This window comes from Mobula birostris, chromosome 22 (assembly GCF_030028105.1).
Source record: "Mobula birostris isolate sMobBir1 chromosome 22, sMobBir1.hap1, whole genome shotgun sequence".
NCBI classification, from domain to species: domain Eukaryota; kingdom Metazoa; phylum Chordata; class Chondrichthyes; order Myliobatiformes; family Myliobatidae; genus Mobula; species Mobula birostris.
In genome coordinates, this window is record NC_092391.1 from 31,248,526 (window position 1) to 31,273,187 (window position 24,662).

The 24,662-nt window shown below is 40.2% G+C and overlaps 1 protein-coding gene across 4 annotated transcripts in view; it reads right to left on the reverse strand.

Moving 5' to 3' along the window:
• LOC140186350 (astrotactin-2-like) overlaps positions 1 to 24,662 on the reverse strand; it is a 1,795,681-nt gene that overhangs the window by 1,045,723 nt on the left and 725,296 nt on the right. For all 4 annotated transcript variants that reach the window (XM_072240512.1, XM_072240511.1, XM_072240510.1 and 1 more), the window contains one exon: positions 19,665 to 19,769. In XM_072240512.1, the coding sequence (XP_072096613.1) occupies positions 19,665 to 19,769 (105 nt within the window). The remainder of the gene's footprint in view (positions 1 to 19,664; positions 19,770 to 24,662) is intronic.

Here is a 24,662-nt window from a genome sequence, read left to right on the forward strand (position 1 = left end):
CCTCTAAGAAATATGAAAAGTCATGTTACAAATAACAAAACAATATTTTAAAGTATTTTTTTCTGAATTAATCAGTATAAATCCTTTTAAAACGAAAGAAAATAATTATGGAAAAGAACAAAGCTTCACCTTACTTTTTTTCTCCACAGCTTTATAATCACCATTACATTCACTGTGGTTGTGGCTTCCACATTATAGGATCAATACCTCAAGAGAAATGCTGGGGAATCTCAGTAAGGTGGAGCTCCATATCTAGGGAGACCAGCAGCAGAGTTATTGAAATGAACAGCACCAATTATTAATAACTTGGTGACTTCCCATGTTTGACTCGAGCATCTGCTTCATTCCAGACCTATTGGCACTTACTGGCAAAATTCAGGCTGATATACAAAGCTGCCAATGCCAGTCAGTCTCCAACAACATGGAAGAGCCTGGCTCAACATTACTGTTCACTTTCCTGTCCTTGAACCCCACTTAATGAAAGATTTACAATGAAGTAGCTCAGGGCAATTTGCAGACATCAACTATATTCAGATTTTCTGTAAGTTCTTGTTCACCTTGAGAGATATGATTCCAATTCTAGTGGCAAGGCTATGCTTCCAAAGGGTCAATTTACAGAAGTAATGAAAGGTATTATGAATATATTCTAAGTTAAATTCAAGTGAAGGAGTGTTTTGCATTCCTTGTGGTGTAGCGGTTAGTCCGATGTTATTACAGTTCAGAAAGTCGGAGTTCACAGTCTAATTCCAGCATTTTCTGTCAGGAGTCTTGGTACATCCTTCCAGTAGAAAATGTGGGCTTTCCCTCAGTGCTCTGGTTTCCTCCCACAGTCCAAAGATGTACCAGGAAGGCTAGATGGTCATTGTAAATTGCCTTATGATTAGGTTAGGTTTAAATCGGTGTTGTAATGGGTTGCTGGTTGGCGCAGCTCGAAGGGCCGGAGTGGCCTACTCCACGCTGAGTCACTAAGTAAATAAAAACAGGAAGATATGCTTGAAGAAAATCTTGGTAATGTTTAATGGATGAAGGAAGGCTGAAGGCAAAGAAAATCAATTTTAATATGGGTAAGATCAACTTTGTGGTACAAAAAATACTCATTTTTAATTCAATTGATCTTTTTATTATTCAGGTGAAAGTTTTATTACAAGGTTGGCAACTTGATCTTTGATGGTTGATGTTATATATGTATTACTAATCAATATAGAGTAAAACTCCAAGATTCTGCTTTCCTATTGCTTGGAAATCCCAAGGTTTGATAATCTGCTTTGCTGGTACTCTCGTTAAACTCATCAGGGCCCCATTTCCATGCTCGTTTGAATTCGCAAGTGCCCTGTTCACACTTTGTTTTTAAGTGACTATGATAGCATTCCTGTGCTCACTTCAAACCCACTGGAGCCTTGTTCAAACACTTCAAACTCACTAAAGCATATTCCCAAATTGCTCTTAACTTCACAGGGCCCCATTCCCACGCTCCTTTAGATGTCAGAGAGGCTCTAGATCTCAAGCTCCTTTAAACTCACTAGGATCATTTGAAAGTCTTTTTTTGTGTAAAAGCTATAATGTGTTAAAAGTACACTGATATATTAATGGGAGTAATATCCATTAGTATTTAACTTCTGACAATCCAACACCATCAAATTCCCAAGGTTACCAGACTCATCATCATCATCATCATCATCACGTGCCCTGCCCAGATTGAGCTTTGACTGCCATGGCCCACACACTCCTGTTTCGGGTCAAGTGGATCAATTCATTGGTATTCATTTCCAGTTCTCTGGCTGCTGTCTCCATCATCATTTGTCTTTGTCTTCCTCTTGCTTTCATCCCTTCAATCTTTCCCATAATTACCATGCGTTCTAACTCCTCTTTCCTAATCATATGTCCAATGAAGTTACGTTTGCCTTTTCATGATCTCATACATTATTTCTCTTTCTGTGCTTGCTCTGCTCATGACATCCTCGTTAGATAATTACCAGATTATCAGAGTTATACTATAGCTCAGTAATTTCTCCATTGCATAGGGTAGAGATATTGCATTTGCAGTTATGATATGATCATGGATTTGGTCCTGTTGGAAACATGCCAATATATTTACTGGAACTAATAGTGGTACGCAAGATACTAACTAATAAGTACTGATTGACTAGAAGAACTGTAACCTGGAAAGCTCAATCTTAACAATTGAAACTATCAATTATAAAATAGTTAACCTTCAAACATTTGATATTTATGCTAAAATACATCAAAATATGCCACAATCAAAAAAAACTCCCTAATGGCTACACAATAAACTTCAGTCAGAAACTTAGTTTATCCAGCCACACTAGGTTTGAGGGAAAAAAAGCACTGGATGCATGTACATTACAGAAGCAGTATCTACCCAACTCAATCCTTTATCAGTAAGAATGCATGTCTAAGTGTTATGCATTTAAAAACATTTATGATGCCTTTGATGATGTCACTGTTATGTGCACTGTACTAACCTAACTCACAGCTTGAAAACCAACTTGTTCTAGATAGTTGCCTTGGAGAGTTTAAAGTTTGACATTCACTTGCAAGGAAGCTTAGCCAATCACTAGACACACCTGTCTCCCTGGTGTTAAGTATTGTTTGCATTGGACAGTCCAGTACAGGTTGGAACTAAAGCCCTCAAGATCAAGATTTGGGCCATGGACCAAGCATTGTGCAATTCATCAACTGCATTAATAGTGCATCCAAAATTCAGCTTCAAAGGCTAAGGTGATTACCATTGCCTAATGGAAATGAATTTCTAGGTAACCATTTCCAGCTAGTGAGAATTTACAATGATAAAGTCACTGTCGAAAACTAAACAAGCATTTTTATCATAAAGTGGGGCACTGGGTGGCAGACCCAAGTGCAAGACACAGACACTGAAGTACTAGGAACAGGACTTGACTAGAGAGCTGGGACAAGAACACAGACTTGGGCTAGGACATTGGCTAGGCAAGCAGACCAGGACAAGGAACTGGGAACTAGGAACCTGGGCTTGGACTCCGAGCCAGAGACTGGACAAGGGCCCAGAACCTGGGTCTAGACTCGGGTTCAGACCCCAGAACTAGGCGAGGACATGAAGTGGCTACAGGACTGGACATGGCTTGGGTACTACAAGGCTTGGGTTCTTTGAGGCAAGGACATGACGAGGCTTGGGTTCGGACTCCGAGCCAGAGACTGGACAAGGACCCAGAACCTGGGTCTTGGCTCAGGCCCGGACTCCAGAACTAGGCAAAGACATGATGTGGTCTTGGGAGACAGGACTAGGCAAGGCTACAGGACAGAACGAGAGACTCCTGGGCAAGACAAGAACACGAAGCCTTGACTTGGTTGAGGGAGGCAGGAACGCAGAGCCTTGGTCCAGGGAGGCAGGACCCATCCTTGGGAACAGAATGTAGGGCTGGGACTCATACACAGAACACAGAGCCGGGACCCCTCCTTGGGAACAGGACATAGGGCCAGGATCCATACACAGAATGCTGAACACAACAAGGCAGTTCCTAACACTAGGTAGCAGCAAACAGCCAGACCTACCTAGCAAAGGCATGGACACAGAGACAGTGCTCAACACTAGGTAGCAGCAAATAGCCAGACCTACCTAGCAAAGGCATGGACACAGAGACAGTTCAAAACAACAATAGACAGTTCCTTATCTTGCTCTGGCAGTTGAACTTGACAGCAGTGCAGGCAAGGCTTCAGGCAAACAGGGCAGAGAAGGGATTCAGACAGGGAGTTTGAACAGGAACAATCCAGCAGCCAAGGCCAGTTCTCCGGAGGTATTTATGTGTCTGCCCAAGTGAGAATCATGTGCCTTAATTAGAGCACCCAACAGAACAATGGAAAACTGGAAAACCTGGAATACGGATCAGTGGACCGGACCGTGAACCAGAACGCGAACCAGAACGCGGACCTCACGGACCAGAACATGACAGTTTTAGGACTGAGGTTAAGAAATCAAACTCTGTATCATACAGTTGGAAGGATTTGGACATCTCTTCCACAATAGGAGTTGATATTTAGTTTAAAAATACCCTTAGCAAAGGCTATAGGGAAAGGTGTTTTGTGTAAGCTTTGATTTAATGCAATGGCGTTATGGGTTGAGGAGCTAAATATCGTATCCTCTCCTTCCTTGTCAAATAGATTTGAAATTGAATGCACAAAAAATGTACAGTACTTGATTCAGAAGCCTTTCTTACACATTTTTGCTGATTTGTATCCCAGATGTATTGCATTGATTTCTTTATTTTCAAATGAAATTCATCTGATTAAAAATCCTGTCTTAAGCAGGTAGCACTGAAGTTGCTCCTATACCCGCTAAATTGATCACATAATACAGGAAGCAAAATCATTTCTCATTAGAATGCTGTTGTCTCCACTCCAGCATTGCACTCAATTATCACATGGCCACCAGAAGTGAATTATACATTCATTAAATAAACATGTGATGTAAATAAAACATTTTCCATTCCTCACTGAACTGAAAGGATTCCTCAGTTTCTGATGGTGATAAGCCAGTCCATTCACGGATTTCCCTCATTATTCAGAATGCATGCTGCAGCAGAAAAAGTAGAATCAGGAGTACAGACCATGGAGGCAATATTTTTCAACTATATTAAACTGATGAATATGTGATCTCAATTTTGCCTGAATCGCCTTACATTCCACTCATGCTGAGGCCCAAACATTGAAAAGATCGGCCAGTAAGATCCCTATTCTTGCTGAATTGTAGGGACAGGGAGAAAACAAGCTCTTAGGAAAGATATAAATATAAATCTGATGCCACTGGGAACATCTCTGTGTTTGATGTTGTGTATTTACTATTTCAGTAATAATATTTGAGTAATATTGTAGGTATTGCTTGATTAAGCATTCTTTGTTGTTTACATATTTCATTGTGGATTATATGTAAAAGTATGTGAATAACATACGTTATTACGCAACCACATCATAAGTGGGTGCCTCACTAAAGTGAATGTAAGATGTACATCTCCCACTCCATGGTTTTATGTTTTAGAGTTACAGTGCATAAGTAATGATGAGTACGTTTTAAAAAGAACCGAAGATGACACCTAACTGTTGAAGAGCAATGAGATGTTTGAATTAAAAAAAAATTAAGTGGAGCATGTCTTTTTTGGAAGGACCAGTCAAGTTAACAAAAAGTAGAAAACAGATGAAATTCATGGGTTCATAAATGGTGAGTACTGGGTGATAATAAGCATAAATTTAAAAAAAGAACAAATGGTTGGCTGCATCAGAAAGATCGAAGTATTCAATTGTACAACTTATAACTGGCTGACGTATACTGGGCAAATTGAGCAGCATCTTGAAGTAAATAAAATAACCAATGAGAGGCGGCTGTCAGTTTTACTGAGTGTAATAGGCAGGAAAGCATACAGTTTGCATAGAAGTTTAAATACTCCAACCAAACCTGCCGAATTGAGCTTTGCCAACATTGTGAAAGGACTCCAAGAACAGTTACAACCAAAACCAGTGTTGATTGCAGAACACGTTAGGTTTCATAAGTGGAATCAAAAGGAAGGGAGTCTACTTCAGAATACATGGCTGAATTGAAGAAGTTACCTGAACATTGTAATTTCATTGTGGGCTTATTGATGCATAGAAAGATTGTTAGTTTGTGGAATCTTACAAGAAACCATTCAAAAATGACTCCTATCTAAAACACAACTCATATTTAATAAAGCAGTTGAAATTGCTGTATCAATAGAAACAACAGACAGAGACGCAATTAAGTTGCAATCAGGAATGCAAATGAGCATGAACAGAATTACAATGTCTGAACAAAACCAGCATGGCCAAACAAATAGTGTTACCATTGTGGCAGGAGCTCACATACACCAAACTAATGGAGGTTTAAAGGTGAAACTCACAGAAAATGCATCAAAGCAGGACGCAGACAAAGAGCAAGTCGGGCATACAAAAATAATTGGAATGCACAGAAAAGCAAAGAAGATAAAAAGTCAAGTTGCAGTTTCAAAAAGAGCACTAATCTGCGTGTGGTTGATGAAAAATCTGATAATGATGACAGTGACAGAGTACAGGATATACTTGAAATTTACAATGTAAAAACTAACAATAGATAAGTGACACACACAAAAAATGCTGGTAGAACGCAGCAGGCCAGGCAGCATCTATAGGAAGAGGTACAGTCGAAGTTTCGGGCCGAGACCCTTACTCAGGACTAACTGAAAGAAGAGATAGTGAGAGGGAGAGGGGGAGATCCAAAATGAAAGGAGAAGACAGGAGGGGGAGGGATGGAGCTAAGAGCTCGAAAGTTGATTGGCAAAAAGGATACGAAGCTGGAGAAGGGAGAGGATCATGGGACGAGAGGCCTAGGGAGAAAAAAAAGGGCAGGGGAAGCCCAGAGGATGGGGAAGGAGTTATAGTGAGAGGGACAGAGGGAGAAAAAAGAGAGAAAAAAAGGGGAAAAAAAAAAATATATATATATATATATATATATAAAAATAAATAAGGGATGGGGTACAAAGGGGAGGTGGCAGTCAATGTTCATGCCATCAGGTTGGAAGCTACCCAGACGGATTATAAGGTGTTGTTCTTCCAACCTGAGTGTGGCTTCATCTTGACAGTAGAGGAGGCCGTGGATAGACATATCAGAATGGGAATGGGATGTGGAATTAAAATATGTGGCCACTGGGAGATCTGGCTTTCTCCGGCAGACAGAGCGTAGGTGTTCAACAAAACGGTCTCCCAGCCTACGTCGGATCTCGCCAATATATAGAAGGCCGCATCGGGAGCACCGGCCACAGTATATCACCCCAGCCGACTCACAGGTGAAGTGTTGCCTCACCTGGAAGGACTGTCTGGGGCCCTGAATGGTGGTGAAGGAGGAAGTGTAAGGGTATGTGCAGCACTTGTTCCGCTTACAAGAATAAATGCCGGGAAGGAGATCGGTGGGAAGGGATGGGGGGGACGAATGGACAAGGGAGTCACGTAGGGAGCGATCCCTACAGAAAGCAGAAGGCGGGGGAGGGAAAGATGTGCTTAGTGGTGGGATCCCGTTGGAGGTTGCAGAAGTTACAGAGAATTATATGTTGGACCTGAAGGCTAGTGGGGTGGTTCCCCTTGTCCTCACTATCCTTTCTCCCTCTGTCCCTCTCACTATAACTCATTGCCCATCCTCTGGGCTTTCCCCCCAACCCCTGTGCCTTTCTTTCTCTGTAGGCCTCCCGTCCCATGATCCTCTCCCTTCTCCAGCTTTGTATCCCTTTTGCCAATCAACTTTCCAGCTCTTAGCTCCATCTCTCCCCCTCCTGTCATCTCCCCCTCCCATTTTCAAATCTCTTACTGTCTCTTCTTTCAGTTAGTCCTGACGAAGGGTCTCTGCCTGAAATGTCGACTGTACCTCTTCCTATAGGTGCTGCCTGGCCTCTACATTCCACCAGCATTTTTTGTGTGTGTTGCTTGAATTTCCAGCACCTGCAAATTTCCTCGTGTTTGCATTTTTAAGTAGGTAAGTAATATGGCTTATACCAAAAGTGAATAACAAATTAATTTAAATGGAATTGGACACTGGGACACTTGACACCAATGGGAATGACATTCATAACAGTGAAATACAAGAATGAACAAGCCCCATGTGGTAAAAACAGGAGGGTCAGCATCGTGGGATCGTGATTGGTGAGATAACTACAACTTGATTGGAGATCCATCTACTACTTACATGCACATCCCCTGCAGTGGAGTCAACTGAAGGTGAATTAGGAAAGATACTGGATGATGCCACAGTGGTGTTCAAGGATGGCACTGGAAAACCCGAAAATATGAAGGACAAAGTAATGTTAAATGAAAACCCCGCACCCAACTTTTACAAAGGCCATCCTTATACCATCGATGATATAGTAGTCGGTGAGCTAGATCACAAGAAAGCTGAAGGAATACTGTCCAAAGTTGAGTGGAGCCCATTGGCAATGCCAATGGTCCTAGTCGCCAAGAAGAATGGATCTGTGATGATTTTAAGGTCACAATCAACCCAATACTGTAAGTAGATCAATACTCTCTGGAGGAAAGCACTTCAGTAAATTAGACTTCACTGGGGCCTAGCTACAGGATGGAGAATGAGATGGAAGAAGATTCCAAGAGTCCAAAGTGTTACTCACCATCTACACTCACAAAGGGCTTTATCATTACAATGGGCTTATTTTTGGAGGATCGTCTGCACCAGCACTCTGGCAGAAAGCTATGGACCAGGTGCTGCATGGCTGCCCAGGCACTCAGTGTTATCTAAAAGCATGATGCAGGAACCTCTCCAAAATCTCAAAAGACAGTGTTAAGAAGATGAGAAGATTATTGCATGACACAACAATTGTGAATTCTTTCAACCAAGCATAATATTTACACGAGTGTGCTGGGAAAATTCAAGCAGTGGTGAATGCACCAGCGCCAAAGGATGTGTCATAGTTGCACTCCTTTTTAGGATTTGTCAGTTGCTATAACAGGTTCCTGACAAACTTGGCTCCTATGTTCCACCCCTTGAACTCATTACTACAGATTGTGAAGAAACGGTAATGGACACAGTCGTGTGAGGTGTTTTCAAAAAGGTAAAGGAAATGGTGACCTCAGGGACTGTTCTCACACATTATGATCCACATCGTCCAATAAAGTTTGCCTGTAATACCTTGTCGTATGGTCATATCACATGCGACGAGTAATGGAAACGAATGCCCATAGCCTTTGCATCACATTCCCTTACCACAGGAGAGAAAAATTACTCACAGATTGAATCTGGATTGGGTTTTAGAATGTTCCAATCATCAACCATTAGAGGACATTTTCAATCCACAGAAGGATGTTCCATTAACAGCAGCAGCAGCAAGTATGCAGAGATAGGCTTTATTTCTGGGAGGACCCAATTGCAAGATCAAATTCAAGAGACCAACTAATCATGAAAATACTGATGAATTGTCCCATTTACTCTTGGAAAAGGAAATATCTAAAAAAAATTACATATGAGGACACTCGTCTTGATGAATTCTTCCTAGTGCAAATCATAAGTCCAATAGTTGGAATGGAGAAGAAATTCTAGTTTTCTGGATTTGGAATGGTTTCAGCTTTACATTTGACACATTTTTCATGCACAGTGGAGAACAGTGGGAGCCTCATCTATAAAGCTTTGGATCTGACATCTAAAGACTTTGGAACATAGAGGTTCTTGCTGTTTTTAAAGTTGCAGATGACAACAAAATCTAAAACCTGCAAAACTCAACAGATTCAACAAGAGGCTGCTTGTTAATTTTGCAAGCAGAAATGATCTTATGTGGGCGTAGCTCATTGAGGATTAGTTCACATATTGTGGCAATGTGAGATAGCTGATGAAAACCAGCTTATGTTCCACATGGAAGAAGATGCAGTGGTCTCAATTTTTTTCCCCTTAAGATAAAGTTATTTTCCCTATGTGTAAAAGTAAAATCCTCATCTGTACAATGCTGATAAGAGCAAATCTGTAGTGGCAAATGATGCTTTGAAAGACCTGAATAGAGTGGACATGGAGAGAATGTATCCAGCAGTGGGACAGTCTAGCACCAGAGGCACAGCCTCAAAATAAAAGGACGCTCCTTTAGAACAGAAATGCGGAGAAATGTCTTCAGTCAACGGGTGTTAACTTTATGGAATTCCTCTAGACAGAGAGTGGTGAATCTGTGGAATTCATTGCCAATAGATGGCTGTGAAAACCAAGTCATTAGATAAATTTGAAGTGGAGATTGATAGGTTCTTGAGTAGTAAGGGTGTCAACAGTTATGGGGAAAAGAGAGGAGAATGGGATTGAGAGGGAATATTAAATCAGCCTAAAAAAAATGACCTAATTCTGTTTCTGTCTTATGGTGTTAAGAAAATAGTTTCATACTCAATGAATGAATGATAAAGGTGCATCACTTTTGTATGTGCTCAACTTGAACATTGGACAAGGACTGGTCTGCCCTATATAAAAATACTGTGGTGACAGGAACATGGACATAGCCTGCACTAATGTGGCATGGACTATCCAAAGAGCGGATGGAAACTCGGAAGACTGATGAGTCAAGCACATCAAAGTATTAAGGAGCTGGTCAGCATCAAAAAAAAAAGATGGCTTCAGTTTGACAATCAGTAGCTCATCTAGGCCTTGTCATCCAAAGAATTTCCAGTATCCTTTGCATTGACACTGGAGGAACTGCTCATCAGCTATATCACAATGCCTCTGCTATGGGGCAAGTAGCAAATGTCGATGGGGAAAGGGCCAAGAAAGAATCCCATGATAAAGTACTTAATCAGAAATCAGACCACAACCACAAAGCCCTGAATTTCAGAAATTCAGTGATACTCATATTTCTGTGCAAATCACTCACAAAATACATCTTGCCTGTTTTAAGTTGATAGTGCCCACTTCTTGTAAAAGCATTGCCCATTAGGAAAATAGACCCACATATCTGCCCCCGTTCTGTCATCTATATGGTGTCCGACAAGCGTAAGGGACCACTGCAGCATCAACATTTTCCCAGATCAATGTCTTTATTAAAACCAGGCATCTTCCTCCCCTTGTTAAACAAAGTCATGCACAAGCAGTCTCTATTAAGGGAGTCCACCCGAACATCCTAGATTAAGCCCTATAACAATCAGCAAGTGGTCAATGTGGCAGTATTGTAAGGACTGGAAGCCTCACACCCACCAACAGGCAACCCTTAGGAGAACGTCATATATTCAACTCAAGTGATCGCACTGCTACTACTTTATTAAGAACCTGAATTTATCCCTAAAATCACAATGCCTTTAGAGTTACAGTCTGACTGAAATAGTGCAAGTTAATTTTAAGTGCTGTCAAGATAATGGACCCCCTAGTCATTGAAAGAGATGATTATAACTACCTGCACACAAGGTGAATGGTCAGCATTAATTCACCAAACACGGTGCACTAGATTGATAATTATTGACCTATCTCAATCCTTGCACACTATATCGCAACTTATCCAGAATTCTTGTTCTCTGAGTCTTCTAAAAAATATCATTTCTGTTTTATGGGTGCAGTTTGGAGAGATGAACCCATAAAGCAATGTGATAGAGTTTTCTGTGTGGCACCCATAAACTTAAATTCATCAGACTGTGCTGGAGCTGGACAGCAGGTCTTCAGACATTATACTGGAATGACACATGCTTGGACCTGGACCAGGACAAGTCCACCCACAATATCCCTCTGCAAACTTTGTCAGCTCATTAAATGCTAGCTATGTAGTCATCGAAGTGTGTCTGTTGGTATCCAGAATAAACCTGCAATTAGTCTTGATAAACTAAAGCATAATAATGTTGGTAAACAAGTAATGTTACACACTGTTAAGAGAAATTGCTAAGTTAAATGTTATTTAATTTATTTAATAAAAATAAATTAATTTAACTTAATAAAAGGGAATTATGCCGAGCAGTTATTCAATTCATGTGTTTGTACCAGATGTGCAACAACGGTATCCACAGAACTAACTTGCCTACTGGATTATGTAAATGAACAGTTTCATCCCCATAAAATGCATGGTTGAAGTTCTTATTGTTTGCGTTAATTTCTGCTGTGAATTTATGACCGCATTATTCACGATTTTCCATCTGGACATTCCAGATGTACATTCATGAAAGTAATCCTCTTTCTTGAACGGCAGTTTGCTCAATGACTGCTGAAGTGACTAACGGGACAGTTTTAATGGATCCACACAAAGCACTGGGCAAACATTTGTTAAAAGGTGTATTTGCAAACCTACACTCCTTAGAAGTCTTCCTAACAAGAATCTAACCAACAAAGGGGCAGATTGTCGGAAGATAGATAGAAAAAGAGAAAACTTTTGTATCTCTAAGTACATTGTACTAAATGTTTTCAGCATGCAAATATCATTGAAAAGGCCAGCATTTATTCCCCATCCTTAGTTGCCCTTGAGCAATTTTTGGTGACTCTCCTTTATTATGTACTTCAAAGGAACTTTTCTTGAGGGTCCTTCCATAAAATGTTCGGGTGGGTTGAATCAGACATGCTGAAGGGACAGAGATTTGTTTCCAAGTTAAGATGGTGTGCAAGCAGGAATGGAACTAGCAGGAAAGATGTTCTCAAGCACCCATTAACCTTGTCCTTCTTGTTGGCTGTAGTTTTGACAGGAACTGCTGGAGTAGCCCCACCAAGTTATGTTATGTGTTGCGCGTGGTGTACACTTTACACCCACAGTGCACCAGCTGCAAGCAAAAATGCACATATAGGGTCACACAAGAGATTCTGCAAATACTGTAAATCCCGAGTAACCCACATAAAATATTGGAGAAACTCAATAGGTCAGGTAGCACCAAAAGAGAAATGAACAGTGACATTTTGGGCCCAGACTTGTTCATTCAAAAATCAGCTGTTCATTTCCCTCCATAGATGCTGTACGAGCTGCTGAATTCTTCCAGAATTTGCATGCGTTTTACATGTAGGGTGCTGTTTGGTATGTGCCAATGAATAGTTGCTTAGTCATGGATGGAGTTGAACTTCCCAAATTTCATTCAAGTTGTCCTTACCCAGGTACGCAGAGGCTATTCCACCTAGTTCCTAACTGATGCCTTGTAAATGGTGAAATGACTTTTGGTGTTGCACATCCCAGATACCCAGCCTCCAAATGGCTCTTATAAACACAAAATTTATGTGATCTATCCAGCTGGGCTTCCAAAGTGATTTTGAAATACTTTCTCAGATGGAATACTGAGAACCAGGAAACAACAACCTCCATTTCAGGCAACAGTAGTTTGAAACAATCCAGCAGTTTCAGGAGAGGAACAGAACAATATACCTCTACCTCTCATCCCACCTGGACCTAGCATCAATATTCATCAAGTCTGATTTGATAAACTTCTTCAATTAACATACAGACTTGTAAATGCCACATACATGAATATCAAGCAACAGTACACACGGAGCTCTGTGCAACTGATAATATCACCATCTCCTTCGACATACACTTCAGGGTCAGCTGCAGTTCACTGGTATTGTTCTTAGACTGACGCAACAGATATCTCAGGTCGACAACCTAGTGCACTTCAAAGAGACTGCTGCACTGTCAAATTCACTGTCCTTCAGATTAAAAATTCTTTCTCTATCATGTAGACATTTGGATCCTGTGATATTATCTTGAAGAACAACAAATGAGTTCCTTGTTGCCCTAACCAAATTGGTTGTCTATGCTGTGAGCAGAGAGATCATATTTTTAACAGGTGCTGCTGCAATACCTTTTGGGAGATTGGCTGAGTGTGCAGATAATGTTAGGGCTAGTAACTGTCAGGAGACAGCTAATGAGCCACATTCCAAAGCCCCCAGAGAATAAAAGCTCAATGAACTGCTTTAGTCATCAGCCTGCTCCATTATTTAATAAGATTAGGGCTGAACCAGAAATAAACTTAATTTTTCCATGCTTTCTCCTTACGTTGAAGCCTCATTGTTGATAATAACTGAATATACAGTGAGTGTTTCATCATAACGAAGGCAGGTTTAAAATATTACAAGTAACTGGCAGATGCCAACCTTTACACACAAGAGAGACTGATGATGGGTTCTGGAACTGAAACATGAATTATCTCTCTCTCCATCAAAACTCATTGGGTTTCTGGAATTTTTTGTTGTACTTTCAATTCCCTGCTAAGCCAACATGACAATAGTAGCAGTTGCACAAGCAGTTCAGAACTTGGGGACGAAGTGGCAAGTCTTCAATGTTTAATATCCTTCTCAATTATGAAGTGTAGGTCAGGAATAACTCATCATTCTTTAGGATGGGCATAGTTGAAGTAAAATTGAAAAAAAACTCATATCAACCAGAGCATTTGATTGTGAGTACATGTCCTATATTAAATGCTCACTCCTTCTTTCATGTGTACTGTGGTGTTTGTAGTTCTACAGCAAGATATAAGTGTTGGGTTAGTATAAATAGCATTTGAAAGTCAGTGTGGACTTAGTGGGCTGAGTGGCCTGTTTCTATGCCATATGACACGTAAATGATGAAGAACTCTTCTCTATGGCTAAGGCTTCTTCAGAACACACGGAAATCATCAACGTCCCCCATGTTCCCCTCAAACTCACACAGCACTCATTAATACATACATTAGTTAAGTTAATTGAACATTCTGCATGGACCAAGGTTGTGGAGAAGCAAATATTATGTGGGGTTAGTGGTTCAAGAAGAAAGCAAACCACTATCTTCTCAGGTGACTTGAGGAGGGTCATAATGTATGCCCTTGGATATATACAAAGGGTGATCGATAAGTTTGTGGCCTAAGGTAGAAGGAGTCAATTTTAGAAAACCTAGCACATTTATCTTTCAACATAGTTCCCTCCTACATTTACATACTTAGTCCAGTGGTTGTGGAGCATACGGATCTTGGACCTCCAGAAAGTGTCCACAGATGGGTGATTGATAAGTTCGTGGCCTAAGGTAGAAGGAGATGAGTTATGCAGCTCTTGTTACATGCACATGCAGGTCAACTCTTTGAGTGATTATGCAGAAAGTTTGAAGTTAATAACTCATCTCCTTCTACCTTAGGCCACAAACTTATCAATCACCCCTGCCGCATTATTAAATTCAAACTTCCTGCATAATCACTCAAAGAGTTGAACTGCATGTGCATGTAATGAGAGCTGTATAACTCATCTCCTTCTACCTTAGGCCACGAACTTATCAATCACCCATCTGTGGACACTTTCTGGAGGTCCAAGATCTGTATGCTTCACGACCGTTGGACTAAATTTGTAAATGTAGGAGGGGACTATGTTGAAAAATAAATGCGCTAGGTTTTCTAAAATTGACGCCTTCTACATTAGGACAAAAATTTATCAATCACCCCTTGTATGAACACATTTCAAAACACATTTCTCTTCTATGTGGAAGAAACAATGGAAAAGCAGCTGAAACAATTCGAACAATGTTAATATGGTAATAACTAGAGTTAAGTAAATGGGATGCGCATTGACTTTGAATGAAATTCATCAAGTGAGCAGCAGGACAAATGCAGTCATGAATATTTCCATGTGGATGCAAGGAACATCTGCACCAGACCAAGCTGTTTCAAAGAACATGAACAAACGGTATGGCAGTAATGAACATGGTCATCATCTCAGAAAAACTCACGAAATGAATGGGGAAGGAAAAAAAACCTTTGTGACAATGAATGAATTTTTCTCTCCATATTTTCATGCACAAAAATCTATCTGGCATCTGACTCATTTATAAATATGTGGATTGCTCATTTTTCTGGATTGCTTCGGGATGTTGAGCACTAATCCATGGCTTTATGTAGCAATCATATTTAATTTTGCACATTAAAATACACTTCCAAGATTTGATGAATACAAAACTTAAAACTTAATTCACATAATTTGAACATTGCTTCAACCACCATAATTTCTACAAACAATTCACAATAACATTAAGTGTGTTGGTGTTACTGCCAATCAGTTCACAATGTACTTCTCTGGAAATGGTTGATTTAATGAGATCTCAGAGTGAAACAATCAAAGGACTAGTTAGTATTTTGATAAGGAATCCCTGCTGAATACAGGTTACACAAACAATATCTCTCCAAGTTCACTGGAAATATTAGAAAATCAATATCAGTGTCCAGAGGCAAATCCATTTTTCTGCAGTACTGAGGCCATGGTCACACTCAGTTAACTACAATGACTCGAGATTCTCAAAAGACTCTACTTTGAGCTTGGCTGTTGGGACAGACAGCTGGGAGACTGAGGAAAAGGTTCTAAGAAGTGCTTGAAGTTTCCTTCGTTGACCATGACTCCTGGGAAACTCTGGCCCATGTTCACTCCAACGAGAGGAGGAGCAATCACAGAAAGTAGAGCAACACAGCACAGGAACAGGCTCTTCGGCCCACAATGTTGTGCCAAACCAATTAAACTAGTAATCAAATGGTCAACTAAACTAATCTCTTCTGCCTACAAAACGTTCATATCCTGCTATTTTCCTCACATTTATGTGCCTATCTAAACATCCCTTAAAAGGACCTAACGTTTCTGTCTCAACCATCACCTATGGCAGTCGCCACTCTTCGTGTAAAAATCTTGTCCTTCATATCGTCTTTGAAATTACCCCCTTACCTTAAATACATGCCCTCTGCTATTATACATTTCAAACCTTGGAGAAAGGTACTGTTTTGTCCACTCTCTACTCGCTCTATGTCTCTCATAATCTTATAATCTTATCTCCCCTCAGCCTCTGCCACTCCAGCAAAAACAACCCAAATTTGTTCAATATACCCTTAATCCAGGCAACATCCTCGTAAACCTTTTCTGTAACCTTTTTCAAAGCCTTGACGTCTTTCCTGTAGTGGGACCACTAGACTGTATGCAATACTTCAGATGTTGCCTAACTAGAGTGTTATAAAGCTATAACATAGCTTCCTGACTTTTGCACTCAGTGCCTCAACTAACAAAGGCAAGCATACTATATGCCTTCTTAACCGCACAACAGCCTGTGTAAATACTTTAAGAGAGCTATGAACTTGAACCCTAAGATCCCTCAGTTCATTGACATTGTTAAGGATTTTGCTTTTAACAGTATACTCTCTCTTTGTATTTGACCTACTAAGGTGTAAAACTTCACATTTGGCCAGGTTAAACTCCATCTGCCATCTGTTCTCCCATATCTGCAAGTGATCTATAGCCCATTGAATTCTTTGCCAGTCTTTTATGCTATTGACAACACCACCAATCTTCAAATCATCTACAAACTTACCAACCCACCCATCTACATTTTCATCCAGGTCACTTACTTAGAATTCAAACAGCAGAGGTCCTAGTACAGATCCTGATGTCCGACCTCCAGCTAGAATAAGTCCCTTTGACTAATACCCTCTGTCTTTTACAAGCAAGCTAGCTCTTAATCCAAACGGCCAATTCACCATGGATCCCATGCATCTTAATCTACTGGATGAGCCTCGCATGTCCAAAGTCTTACTAACTTCCACGTAGACAACATCCGCAGTTCTATCTTCATCAATTACTCTCGTCACCTTGTCAAAAAACTCATTCAAGTTTGTAAGACACAACTTGCTCTACACACAGCCATGCTAGCTCTCCCTAATTAGGCTATGGTTTTCCAGACGCCAATAAATCCTATCCCTCAAAATCCTCTACAGTAACATCCTTACCACTGATGTGAATCTAACTGGTCCTTGTTCCCTTTTTGAATAATGGAACAATGGAACAATGGAATCAGCAGGATTGTACTGAGGACCTTGACTCTAGGCGTCAGGAGCACACAAAATTTGTGCATAAATAGAGGAAGAAGTGTACCATGTTATGAACTACTGTCCAAGCCAGTTTCCTCCTGCTCTCTAATGAAAGAGTCTGTTGTTTCCACATTGGCCTCATTTGCCACATCAGGACACACAAAACCACAGAGGAAGTAAGTCATCCTCAATCTCAAACGATTACATCCGAAGTCAAAGTTTGTTTGAGTTTTCAGTAATAAGCTGATCCTCCTTAACCTCCTAAGAAAGTGTAAGTGCAGCCATGCTTTCCTCATAATTTCATCTATGTGTAGGGTCCAGGGCTTGTTAATGTCCTGGAATTTAAAGCAGCTGACTCTCTCCAGCACCGATTCACCCATTGTATACTAGCACATGTTTATCCTCCTTCCCTTTCCTGAAAACAACTATCACTGCTTTGGTTTTGCGGATGCTGAGTGTGAAAAGGCAGTTGGCTATACTTGGACAAAGGAAAGGCACATCAATATCACTTTGCACAAGAATTAACTGAAAAGCAAATCACATTTCTATATCCAAGTTGCCCAGTGCTTGCAGCAGATTTGGGATTAAATTTGACCTTATATTATCGTATGTCATGTCAAGGTATATGTCAGTGTAAAGCAAATTGCCATCAAGTAAGACCTGAAATTCCACAAGTGGAGCACAGTGTGTCATGGCACTAAGACATTTTGCCAAAGACAATTACTACAGTATCACATTGTTGTGCAAAGAGCAAACCGAACACAAGACTAGATTTATCTTTATAAAATAATTCCAGTGACTCAGTGAATTCATTATGAATAGCCAATCAAGGTTTGCCAAAAAGGTTATGGGTTTTATTCTCAATCAATGATAAATATAGCCCTTGGCTTTGTGACTGACACTTAATAAACGCTAAAGTACTGGAGCTTTGTAGAAGATCAGTCATATTCTCAGGAAGACAGCAAGTCTCAACAAATCTTGGAACTTAAAGGCACAATTTCTGATTCTCATTCATGCTGTATGGAAGGAAGCTCCACAATTCCTTATGCATTCAAAGAAGGTGGCACAATGACACAGCCAGAAAAAACTGATGTCTAACAGTCCCTGCAACCTGACTTCAATCCTGACCTCTGATGCTGTTGGCGTGGAGATTTCATGTTCTACTTTTGACTGTGTGGGTTTCCTCCAACATTCCAAGGACTTGTAGTTAGGAAAGCTAACAGGAAATTGTTCCTGCTCTGTTGGTGGGGACAGAATCTGGGAGAAATATGGGGAAAATAAATGGGATAAGCGAAAGTGGGTGCTTGATGGTTGACCTAGGTGGGGCTCAGGGGCCAGTTTCTGTGCTGTATGGCAAAGACCCTAAGGTAATTGCAGCTTAACTTGGCTACATCTACTCACAGAGTGAACCCCTTCCTTGCCAATTCTCATTCCAAATACTCTTACTGTATTTCCATTAATTTTCCTTTGCCAACAATAGATTCTACCAATCCAAATTAACTTACTGACTCACAGACCTTTGGTGTGGAAAGAAACCCTTGCCATCTCAGAGAGTACATGCAAACTCCATGAAGATAACACAGAGGATCACGATTTTGCCACTGGCCACAAGAGCTGTGAGACAGTAGCTACATTTCACCCCTCATCTACAAGGAACAACAGAAAAAAACAAGCTTGGGCAAAATGGCTCTTTTCATCAAATGATTAAGACTTTGTTAATACAGACCTGATGTGGAAATTTTCATTCCACCAATTAGTAAGAGGCTGGTTAATGGGAGCATTGAAAAAATATACATCAGGGAATTTCAGATGTCACAGTTAATCTCTCTGCAATTGTTCTTCACTAACCTGCACAATTTTCTTTCTCTTTTTCTACCTCTCACAAGATTTTTCTTTGAGCCCTGCTGCAGATCTTTAGATTCCAGTAATTTTGCAAAATTGTTTGCAAAATTACCCGCACGGAGTGGGAATGCATTTTAAAACATGCTTAATCCAACTTTGAAAATATTAGCAGTCCATCATCTGTATAAATATCAACTCTATCAATATTGCGTAAATTATAGTATAAGCTGTCAAAGATGCCTGAACCTGTGTACATTTATCACTTCGAGCAAATCAGCTACTGTGCATTTCATGGAAATGACGGGACAGTTCTGGAATCCACTAATGTCAAATAGTTATAATTTAAAGATGAGTTACAGTCAGCAGGTTCATATCCCACACTGGGTTAGATCAGAGATTCATACTATCAATTCATTTCATAGCAGGAAGTTGCCAAAGGCATAAACTCGATATGAAAAACTGATGGTTTCTTATTCCAGCTAAGACAAACCAAAACTTTAAATCTGACTGTCACTCTCAATTCCGATGGTGAGGTTGCTGAGACATATTAAAAATCTCTTTACCTTTGCTCCTTCGCCTCCCCCTGTGCTCAGAGTAGAAGGTGAGGTGGGTTTCATCATCTGCTTCTGTACCAGAATCCTCTTCTGCTCGGAGAATTCCACTCCCGCCTAGAAAGTAAAACCAAAGCTGTTTTAATTGTAGTGGACGGCGTGTCATTGCTCATAAGTCTAGAAACCCAGCAAAGAGTTTGAGCTCCATCACGCCAGCACAAGTCCAAAGTAGAAAATAAATCAGAGGGAGATCATGAAGCAGATTTTCAGAGTGTTGATTACATCAAGAAGAGTTGACTGATAGAACAAGTATTAACTGGTTTGGAAAGTAGTTTCATTTCCACACAGAGAATCAAACAGAAGGAAGTGGCCTACCAAAAATCAGTACATTATTCAATGAACTTTTTCAATATTCCCTTATGATTCTGAAGGTAAATGATGTCTGTTTGCAGAATATATAATCTAATGTCAACTTCAGGTCTCAGATATGGCACAGGTAGGTACCAAAGGAAACTGCCTCAAATGCAGCCGAACACATGCCTCAGGTAATGTCTCAAAGCAGCTTCACCTGTCAGCTGATTTTTCACTTTTTTGTTCTTAGAATCTTAGAACAATCTTCTAAGCTAGGAGTCAATGGTCACCGAGGACAATAAACAGAAACTCCTCCAAATGATTTGACTGGAGATACCTTCCTATAAACAGTGTGATGGGGATTGTATGAGGATGAAGCCTGGTGCTGACAACACCCAGTAAAACTGTACTCCCTTTGATGCAAAATACATATTCAGTTTATCCACCATTATTTTGTCCCCCATTACTACATCTCTAGCAACATTTTTCAGTGGCCCAATAGCAACTCTCATCTCTCTCTTAATCTTACTGTTTAAATGGTGAAGGAGTGCAGCATGTTGTTGTGCAGAGGGACTTGGAAGTGCTTGTTCATGAATCGCAAAAGTTGGCTTGCAGGTACGACAGGTTATTAAGAAGGCAAACAGAATATTGGCCTTCATTGTTAGAGGGATGGAAATCAAGAGCAGGGAGGTCATGCTGCAACTATACAGGGTACTGGTGAGGCCGCACCTGGAGTACTGTGTGCAGTTTTGTTCTCTATACTTGAGGAAGGATATACTGGCTTTGGAGGCAGTGCAGAGGAGGCTCACCAGGTTGATTCCAGGGACGAAGGGGTTTACCTATGAGGAGAGATTGAGTCGCCTGGGACTATACTCTCTGCAGTTCAGAAGAATGAGAGGTAATCTTATAGAAACATACACAATTTTGAAAGGGATAGATAAGGTAGAAGTAGGAAAGTTGTTTCCATTGGCAGGTGAGACTAAAACTAGGGGACATTGCCTCAAGATTCAGGGGAGAGGATTTAGGACGGAGATGAGGAGAAACTGTTTTTTCCAGGGAGTGGTGAATCTGTGGAATTCTCTGCCCAGGGAAGCAGTTGAGACTTCTTCACTAAATATATTGAACAAACAGTTAGTTAGGTTTTTAACTAGTAAGGGAATTAAGGGTTATGGGGAAAAGGCAGGTAAATGGAGCTGAGTTTAATGGACAGATCAGCCATGATCTTACTGAATAGGGGGGCAGGCTCGATGGGCCGGATGGCCTACTCCTGCTTTTATTTCTTATGTTCTTATGTTTACATATCTGAAAATGTTTTTGTATCCTCTTTTACATTAGTGATGAGCTTACCTTCATATTTCATCTTTTCTCTATTTATGGCTTTTTTAGTTGTCTTCTGTTAATTTTTAAAACTTTCCTAATCTCTACCTTCCCACTAACTCTTGCTATATTGTATTCCCTCTCTTTTGCTTTTATTCTGTCTTTGACTTATCTTGTCAACCTTTAGAATTATATCATCTTTGGGATATACCCTTCCTGCATCTTCCAAATTGTTCTCAAGAACTCCAGCCGTTGTTATTCTGTCATCATCCTTGCCTACTATTCCATTCAATGTTTGCAAGCTCCTCTCTCATGCCTCTGTAACTCTCTTTATTCCAACCAGTACTGTTCTGCTATCATCCTTGCCAGTGTCCCATTCCAATCAATTTTGGCCAGCTCCTCTAATGCCTCTGCAATTCACTGTAATACTGATACATCCAATTTTAGCTTCTCTGTCTCAGACAGCAGGGTGAAATCTATCATATTATGACCACTGCCTCCTGTGGGTTCCTTTAGTTTATGCTCCCTAATCAAACTGTGTCATCACATAATACCCAGCCTTGAATTGCTGTTGCCCAATAGCCTCAACCACAAGCTGCTTTAAAAAGCCATCTCATAAATATTCTACAAGTTCCCTCTCTTGGGATCAAGCACCAACCTAATTTTCCCAGTCTGCCCTCAACTTTTCTATCTTTTCTATCTCCCGTTGTAATTTGTAGCTCACATTCTAGCTACTGTTTGGAGGCCTGTATATAACTCCCATCAGGGTTTTTCAAAACTTGCAATTTCTTACTTGACCCACAATGATTCTACATCTTCTGATCCCATGTCACCCTCTTCATAAGGATTTGATTTCATTTTTTTACCAAAAGAGCTACCCCACCCCCTATGCCTACCTGACTATCCTTTCGATACAATATGTATCCTTGGATAAGAAGCTTCCAACTATGATCTTCTTTCAGCCACGACTCAGCCATACCACCAGCAACATACCTGCCAATACCTAACTGCGCTACAAGATCATCTACTTTATTCCATAAACTGCACACATTCAAATATAACACTTCAGTCCTGTATTCATCACCCTTTTCAATGTTGGCCCCCAGTTACACTTTAACTCATCCCACAAACTGCAATTTTTCACTGTCACCTGCCTGTCCTTCCTCACAGTCTGATTACACTTTGCATCTCTCTGTTTGCCAACTGTCCCATCCTCAACCCCATCACTCTGAGTTATGTGAGTTATATGAGCCAGCTGGGTGAATGGAATACCCTTCATTTGAAATGAAATTTAAATAACAGAGCAAGGTTTAATCTGAATACATTTTCACTGACTCCAAAGAAGCTGTACAGTATACTAATTTATAAACTGAAACAGTGAGCCTTGGAGCTTCTACTTATTTTTCTACAGTCTACTGTGAGGGTGGACAAGATCCCAAGAGGTAACTGGTACTTGCAAGCAGTGTGCAGAAATACTGGGTCCATTTCTCACCCTGATCTACTACACTACAAACCTAGAAGGTTCCAACTGTACAGTGTAATGGAGTGAGTAAGATGTTTTCTCAGTGAGATCCAAGATGTTCTTGCTGTCTCATTATCTTGTCAGATCTACAAACAGTCAAAGCCTAGTCCCTAAGTGTCTTGTTGAACACACTGCAGGAAGAAAGGAATATTCTTTCAGCTGAAACAACAAAGGTGGCAGCAATTTTCTTTTAACTGTTTGCAAGCTGAATAATGACATCTTTTACATTTCCAGACAAAAGGAAGCGAGGGAGCAGGTCTTTCAAGGCACACATTTAAATAACAGTTCCTCTTCAGTGTTTCTTAAATTGCCACTGATATCTGAATCAGGCTCATGATGAAATCAACTAAAGGTTAGCAAACACATACCACAGAAGCTGACCAACAATTAATTCTGCCATGTAACAGTTTGGGAAAAGCTGCCAGATGGAAAGTTTATTCTTGTGAAATGAAAGTGATCTGTCAATGAAACAGAATGCTAGTAATTGGCCAATATTTTAAGTAAAAACCAAAAATGCTGGAAAACCTAGCATACTAAGTAACATCTCTGGAAAAAGAAAAGCTGATTACTTAAGGTACAAGATGCTACATCAGAATCTATGTGGATTTATTTTCAAAATTGGATCTCTCCGAGTCTTTTTCTTGGCTCACTGCCTTGAAGTGAGAATCTGAGGAACACACATTTCTTGCTTGTTCTTGTACCCTTGTGATGAAAAGAATGGCAAACCATCCCCCACGAATAGCATTGTCTCAGGATTGAAACCAAAAATTAAATTTAATCAAAGAATTGTCAACCGGGTGTTGTATTAAAAAGTGAAATGGGAAATGAAAGATGCTTCTAGCAATTTCTTGTCCCTTTTTCAGACACAAAAGGTTTTTTGGACCATCAAGTCTATGCTGGGTGGAAGGAAAGGGGCTGGTTTTATTGCTGTTGTTCTGATGAACCCTTGGTCATGCTATGTTGGCACTAGAATGTGTGGGGCTGTCCCTAGCACATCCTTGGTTTGAGTTGACTGATAATGCAAAGGATACACTTTACTGTATGTTTCAATGTATCTGTGATAAATAAATGAATCTTAATCTGCTAGCACTCGGAATGGTCTTATTCTCCTGTAATCTAACTACTCTTAAATGCTCAACTCCTTCCTCATTCTCTATCCTGAGGATTGGAGGTCAGGGATGGGTGCAGTGCAGTCAGAAAATTGCAAGTTTATGACTTGTGACATCATCCCAATATCACACAGATATAAAAAAAATACTCTCCTGCGAAATAGAGAAAAAGAACGGTGAACTGAACCATAATGACACACTTAACAATTAATCACAGAGCAAACTGAAAGAACTGAAGAACTAGCAAAGCAAAACTGCTTCTCCAAAAATGTAATTTCAATGCACAGCTAAGATCATACAAATTATACATGATTAATTATTTCTGAATTAAATTTAGATTGGCAAGTTTTCTTTGCAATCTGATCACTTCACTTTTGTTTTGTAGCCTCAAGGATGATTGAAAAATCATGAAACGATTTGCAATGCAAAACTGATTTGAAAGTCAAAACGTATTATTAATTGGACATTTGCAATTTTCATGGAGCGTTTGACGTGCCAGAAAATCAGGTTTCAGTGCGTGCAGTTAATATTACCAATTAATGGTAATTATTTGCAGAAATAAAAAGGATTTAATAGTCGTCACATTTGCTATGCAGGGAACTTAGCAAGAGCTAATAAGTGATGGCTGCTCAGAGTCAGCTGTTTTTAAAGTGTCAAGTTTAACTTATCTCTGCCTCAGGCATCACAGAGATATTTGGATGCAGTCTGTTT